Source organism: Protomyctophum parallelum (genome assembly GCF_964188405.1).
Source record: "Protomyctophum parallelum genome assembly, chromosome: 5".
Classification (NCBI taxonomy): Eukaryota; Metazoa; Chordata; class Actinopteri; order Myctophiformes; family Myctophidae; genus Protomyctophum; species Protomyctophum parallelum.
The window spans coordinates 7761025-7768524 of NC_139702.1; the positions used below are offsets into that span (position 1 = coordinate 7761025).

At 43.8% G+C, this 7500-nt stretch overlaps 1 protein-coding gene across 1 annotated transcript in view; it reads right to left on the reverse strand.

Moving 5' to 3' along the window:
- sun2 (Sad1 and UNC84 domain containing 2) overlaps window positions 1-7500 on the reverse strand; it is a 27392-nt gene that overhangs the window by 7788 nt on the left and 12104 nt on the right. Inside the window, exons 5-11 of the mRNA XM_083764229.1 lie at window positions 7321-7500; window positions 6469-6534; window positions 6239-6310; window positions 5485-5636; window positions 4041-4091; window positions 3642-3680; window positions 70-309 (exon numbers count right to left, since the gene is read on the reverse strand). The exon at window positions 7321-7500 is cut by the window's right edge and continues 162 nt beyond it. Coding sequence (XP_083620355.1) covers window positions 70-309; window positions 3642-3680; window positions 4041-4091; window positions 5485-5636; window positions 6239-6310; window positions 6469-6534; window positions 7321-7500 — 800 coding nt within the window. The remainder of the gene's footprint in view (window positions 1-69; window positions 310-3641; window positions 3681-4040; window positions 4092-5484; window positions 5637-6238; window positions 6311-6468; window positions 6535-7320) is intronic.

Consider the following 7500-nt stretch of genomic DNA (forward strand, 5'->3'; position numbering starts at 1 on the left):
TCCTCCATGGCGTCCAGCCTGTGGTGGAGGCTGTCGGAGGCAGTGTGGCTGTGTGTTTGGTATTCTTACCTTAACATTGCCCTCCTCCATGGCGTCCAGCCTGTGGTTGAGGCTGTCGGAGGCAGTGTGGCTGTGTGTTTGGTATTCTTCTATATGTGTCCTCAGCGCAGCCACTTCCTTGTCCAGACGCAGCCTGGAGTCTGAGTCAGCAGCCTCCATCCTAGCCCTCACGCCTCGCATGTCCAGCTGCATCTTCTCCTCCATCCTGGCCTTCACGCCTCGCATGTCCAGCTGCATCTTCTCCTCTAGCTGAGACGGTGGCGGAAAAAAGTACTTGCATGTTTTACTTAACCCATTCTGACCTGAGATCAGATTCATACGAGGTTTCCGCCGGACACACACTGATGAACCCATTCTGACCTGAGATCAGATTCTAAAAATGTCAGTCGTTCTTCGATTCTTTTCAAAAATAGCAGACCTACAAGCTCGTATCGCGCCACTCGGTGGCGCGATATGAGCTTGTAGATCTGGTATTTTTCAATAGCTAAAGCATAACATGATGCTGACACCAAAATGGGTGCCCGGTCAGAATGGGTTAAGTAAAAGTATCAATACTGCAAGTAAAAATCTGGAATACTCGAGTAGTAAAAGTACAAAACTATTGGAATCAAAATATACTTCAAATACCAAAAGTTTTCAAATGCATCTACAAGCTCACAATCATTGTGAGCTTGTAGATCTGCCATTTTCAAATGGCCAAAATGTATACAGGGCTGAACTGTTTAATGTGTGTTTTGTGATGATAATAATCAAAGTAACTAACGTTTTCAAATAGATGTAGTGGAGTAAAAGTACAAACTTTGCCTCTGAGATGTAGTGGAGTAGAAGTAAAAGTATTGGAAATTGTAAAAACTGTACTAAAGTAAATGTACTTTGTTACTTTCCACCACTGCAGCTGAGTCAGTCACAATGATAATAATAATGATAAGATTTGCCCATTTCACTGTTTTGGTCACTCTGACCAAAGGTCTAAGATGTGAATGACAAAAACATAACACTCACACACTGGTCACTGTGTAGGTGCAAATACACTCACACACTGGTCACTGTGTAGGTGCAAATACACACACACACTGGTCACTATGTAGGTGAAGATACACACACACACTGGTCACTGTGTAGGTGCAAATACACTCACACACTGGTCACTATGTAGGTGAAGATACACACACACACTGGTCACTGTGTAGGTGCAAATACACTCACACACTGGTCACTATGTAGATGCAAATACACTCACACACTGGTCACTGTGTAGGTGCAAATACACTCACACACTGGTCACTATGTAGGTGAAGATACACTCACACACTGGTCACTATGTAGGTGCAAATACACTCACACACACTGGTCACTATGTAGGTGAAGATACACTCACACACTGGTCACTATGTAGGTGCAAATACACACACACACTGGTCACTATGTAGGTGCAAATACACTCACACACTGGTCACTATGTAGGTGAAGATACACTCACACACTGGTCACTATGTAGGTGCAAATACACACACACACTGGTCACTATGTAGGTGCAAATACACTCACACACTGGTCACTATGTAGGTGCAAATACACTCACACACTGGTCACTATGTAGGTGAAGATACACTCACACACTGGTCACTATGTAGGTGCAAATACACACACACACTGGTCACTATGTAGGTGCAAATACACTCACACACTGGTCACTGTGTAGGTGCAAATACACACACACACACACTGGTCACTATGTAGGTGCAAATACACTCACACGCTGGTCACTGTGTAGGTGCAAATACACTCACACACTGGTCACTGTGTAGGTGCAAATACACTCACACACTGGTCACTATGTAGGTGCAAATACACTCACACACTGGTCACTATGTAGGTGCAAATACACTCACACACTGGTCACTATGTAGGTGCAAATACACTCACACACTGGTCACTATGTAGGTGCAAATACACTCACACACTGGTCACTGTGTAGGTGCAAATACACACACACTGGTCACTGTGTAGATGCAAATACACACACACACTGGTCACTGTGTAGGTGAAGATACACACACACACTGGTCACTGTGTAGGTGCAAATACACTCACACACTGGTCACTATGTAGATGCAAATACACTCACACACTGGTCACTGTGTAGGTGCAAATACACTCACACACTGGTCACTATGTAGGTGAAGATACACACACACACTGGTCACTGTGTAGGTGCAAATACACTCACACACTGGTCACTGTGTAGGTGCAAATACACTCACACACTGGTCACTATGTAGGTGCAAATACACTCACACACACTGGTCACTATGTAGGTGAAGATACACTCACACACTGGTCACTATGTAGGTGCAAATACACACACACACTGGTCACTATGTAGGTGCAAATACACTCACACACTGGTCACTATGTAGGTGAAGATACACTCACACACTGGTCACTATGTAGGTGCAAATACACACACACACTGGTCACTATGTAGGTGCAAATACACTCACACACTGGTCACTATGTAGGTGCAAATACACTCACACACTGGTCACTATGTAGGTGAAGATACACTCACACACTGGTCACTATGTAGGTGCAAATACACACACACACTGGTCACTATGTAGGTGCAAATACACTCACACACTGGTCACTGTGTAGGTGCAAATACACACACACACACACTGGTCACTATGTAGGTGCAAATACACTCACACGCTGGTCACTGTGTAGGTGCAAATACACTCACACACTGGTCACTGTGTAGGTGCAAATACACTCACACACTGGTCACTATGTAGGTGCAAATACACTCACACACTGGTCACTATGTAGGTGCAAATACACTCACACACTGGTCACTATGTAGGTGCAAATACACTCACACACTGGTCACTATGTAGGTGCAAATACACTCACACACTGGTCACTGTGTAGGTGCAAATACACACACACTGGTCACTGTGTAGATGCAAATACACACACACACTGGTCACTATGTAGGTGCAAATACACACACACTGGTCACTGTGTAGGTGCAAATACACACACACACACTGGTCACTGTGTAGGTGCAAATACACACACACTGGTCACTGTGTAGATGCAAATACACACACACACTGGTCACTGTGTAGGTGCAAATACACTCACACACTGGTCACTATGTAGGTGCAAATACACTCACACACTGGTCACTATGTAGGTGCAAATACACTCACACACTGGTCACTGTGTAGGTGCAAATACACACACACTGGTCACTGTGTAGATGCAAACACACACACACACTGGTCACTATGTAGGTGCAAATACACACACACTGGTCACTGTGTAGGTGCAAATACACACACACACACTGGTCACTGTGTAGGTGCAAATACACACACACTGGTCACTGTGTAGGTGCAAATACACACACACACACACTGGTCACTGTGTTGGTGCAAATACACTCACACACTGGTCACTGTGTAGGTGCAAATACACTCACACACTGGTCACTGTGTAGGTGCAAAATACAAATGCAAATACAGGCAGTGAGAAAGTTTGACAACTTAATAGAGAGGATGAAATTCTCTGACCTGGCTATAAATGTTCTCCTGCTTCAGCAAGATCTCCTCCTGTAAAAACACACACACACACACACACACACACACACACACACACACACACACACACACACACACACACACACACACACACACACACACACACACACACACACACACACACACACACACACACACACACACACACACACACACACACACACACACACACACACACACACACACACACACACACACACACACACACACACACACAGAGAGAGAGAGAGAGAATGGTGATTGGTTCTCTTGAGGGTGCGTGCTAAAGAGTGGCCCAATCAGCGAAGGAGTTTCTTGAATGAACTTGCATTGCTCATTTAGTTTAGTCATTTTGGTAAATGTCGCAGTGAGCGAAAAAGGTCAAATTCTCACCAGGAGACCCTGCATCTTCTTCTCTACAGCAGCGGACACAATGGCTGGATCCTAAAAAGAGAGACCAGTTTGCCTGTAAGAAGACCATCCTGGAAACATAGAATAGGCTACGCCTGACTGACTGCAATTTATATGGATAGGTGGAAAACGTTAGTTAAACTTTCAAAGTGATGCATTACTTTCATTTTTCAGGAAATGAAAAATTATCTTTTTTCAGGAAATTAAGAAAACCTTATATTAAATATAAATATTATCTAAAACCTCAAAAATTGAGTTATGAGGTTTCCTACCGACAGCAGTGCTATGTTACATTACATGTTCTGATAGTTGTACTTGATGTGTTGACATGAAATAATCATGTCATTAGGGCGATCGGGACAAAATCGTGAAGAGTGAAGACAAGTGAAACTAAGTCTACTACGATAAAGATGCCAAGGATTCTACAGTGATGTCACTGTTATGCAACACGGAAGTAGCACAGACTCGAACCTGTTTATAAACCACAGTGATGTGACATCACTTATGAATCCTTGGTATTGGCATCTTCATGCGACCCAGTCAACTTCTCTCTGCTGGAAGGTTATATTTGCACGCACCGGTCCGTGTACCGGTGTTTCTGGTTCTCAACAAGGGGTCGAGGCTCTGGGGACCCCAGGGGGTCCTTGAGGGGCTTCCAGGGGGTCCCGGCTAAAGTATTTCAACACTGTGTCAGGGTTAAATTCACATTTGCATGCAGACAGAAAACAGAAAAGACTAGAAAAAGTGCCCTTCTGGGCACAGGTCTCCACCAGGATAGGAATGTAGGACATCGCAGCTTGCCTTCATCTGGTGGTTGGATAAAAGGGCAACAAAAGTAAATTATCCACAGATCCGTGCAGTTAGAGGTAAAAACACTTTTCGGCCAGTTATAGCGCCACCTTGAGGCTGAGTTGAAATTGTTCATGTGGCATTTCGTCCTCGGCCTAGTGGGAATGTGCGTGCACAATTTCACGGAAATCACACGATGTGTTCATGATTTGCAGCATTTTGTTTGAAACTGAGCACTCCTGTGAACTTTGGAAGCCAATCTTAACCAATCAGGATGGAGTCTGAGAAATCTGAAAGACCGGTTTCGTTGAATGGCTCTAGAGAGACTGTGTACCAATTTGCGCGATGTTTGGACAAAATCTGTAGGTGTACTGTGCAAAAACTTGTTTTGCACAAAGCGGCCTCCTGGTGGCGCTATAACAGGCCGTTCTGGAAAGTTTGGGGCAGAGGTTCATCGTTGGCATCCAGGGAGTGTGTGTGCAAAATTTGGCATCGACCGGGTTAACGGTGGCCGAGATTAGCTGCTCACGGACACACACACGGACGGACACACGGACGGACACACGGACGGACGGACGGAGTGCAAAACATACTCTCCCCCCATGCCTTCGGCCTGGTGGAGACAAAGAACTCCTACCACTATAGGGATGAGAGGCCTTGCGTTGGTTGGAGGAGAGAGAGGAAGTGGAGGGACCGATGGTTGCTTCCTGGGTTCTGCCTGTGTTTGGGTCTTCAAAATGGTCCTGCGAGGCATGAGACAGGCCAACCAGGGAAACAGGAACCAAATACCTGGGACAACAGAGAGAGAATACAGACTTAATTCCTTTTTCTTCTGTTTTTGTTTTTTTGTATAGAATCATGTTCTCCAATTTTTATATCAATGCATTGTGGCCATAGCACTTGCACTAGCCTCAACGACCTTACAGATGTAAGCAAAGGCTAAAGTGATGTCATTTTGAGATAATCTACTGTTAGACAGATATTAGGTTCTTAGCTTTAGTGTCTGCTAAGTGCATAAATTGTAAATTGTAATTGTCAGGTTGTAGATCTGCCATTTCCGCTATTTTAGCCACTGTAATACATTTTGTAATAATCTTTTAGAAAATATAGCTTTTTTAAATTAAAATAATTTATTATATATACCGGTAATTAATTTAATTAGTTTGATTAACTGTTGAAACCCCTAGACACCACAAAAATAACCACAACTTGAATTCATAAACATTCTAGAGCAAGTGTATTGAAGTGAAATCAGTGCTTAGAGGCCTTAGACCATAGGACTGTGGAACATTGTCAAATATAATATCCCAAATATGTTAATAAGGTATACACAGGTCTCGTGAGGTTATTTCTGTAACACTGAAACCAGATGGCAGTATGGTGTCACTTACTGAGAAGTGCGATGATGAGGAAGAGGAGGAGGCAGGCAGCCCTTTTCCCACCAGGGCTGAGCGACGCATTAGCTACAGGGCAGAGTTGAAATGCAGGGATTGTGTTAAGCTGGTGGCTAAGTCAAATCACATGAAGTTTGTATAGTCTCAAATGTGCACTGCATATTATACACAAACAGACACAACGTATGTGTATATTCACACAAATACATACTGTGTACTCAACTTACCTGAATCTGTAAGTAACTTTACTCTTGCCTGTGCTATTTCTGCCAATGGTGCGGTTGGATTTGGACCTATAGAAGTTTAACACACACACACACACACACACACACACATTACATGACATTACTGCAGACCATTTTCCAAACCATTCCAAGGTTTGTTTCATTTTTTAGGAAGCCGTGATCTTTTGTCAAAGATGCAATTTCAGGAATTTCAAATTGAAAGGGACAAAATGGTCCAAAATGGAGAACGACCCATTCGTGATTTAAATTCGAACGCGTCATTTACGGTATGAACTGCATAATTATGTTTATCCAACACTGACTCACCCTTTTCACAGCTAATACCAACTGTGGGCGTGTTTCTATGTATCAGAATGAAGTTAACACGCTGGCACAAAACATGAAACACACCCACACTTCAATTGTGTTTACCCATCAAGCATCAACATAGTCTGCTGTGGAAAATGGTCTATTATTCAGGTAAGTTTGGTAACATTTTAAATACATTTTGGACAAAATGCAGTCCAACACAAAATAATGCCACCCATTCTGGGCGGGAACCCCTTTTGGTGTTAGCATTATGCTATGCTTCAGCTATTGAAAAATAGCAGATATACAAGCTCGTAGCGCGCCACTCGGTGGCGCGCTACGATCTTGTAGGTCTGCTATTTTTAAAAGAAATCGTGAAAATGTGGCGCAAAACCTGACAGAAAACTGTCAGGATTTAGAAGACATTTTTCTTTATAAATTTCCGACGTCAGACCAAAATGGGTTAACAGGAAATGTTCACAGCAGTGTGCAATAATATATGGCTAAAGCTGTGAATGTACTGAGATGCACTAGTCTAGTACCCACTTGTTGGACTGAGGTATGCAGTGCTGTGTCCAATGTTACTGGTGCCATCGCCTTTGGCAGAGGGGGGTCTCTGGCAGCGGCCCTCGGAGGAGGAATACCCTGAACTGCAGTCTATGCTGTTCGGGTTCGTCTCCTGCGTGTGCGGCGTGTTGTGGCCCCCAGGCGTGTTGTGGCCCCCAG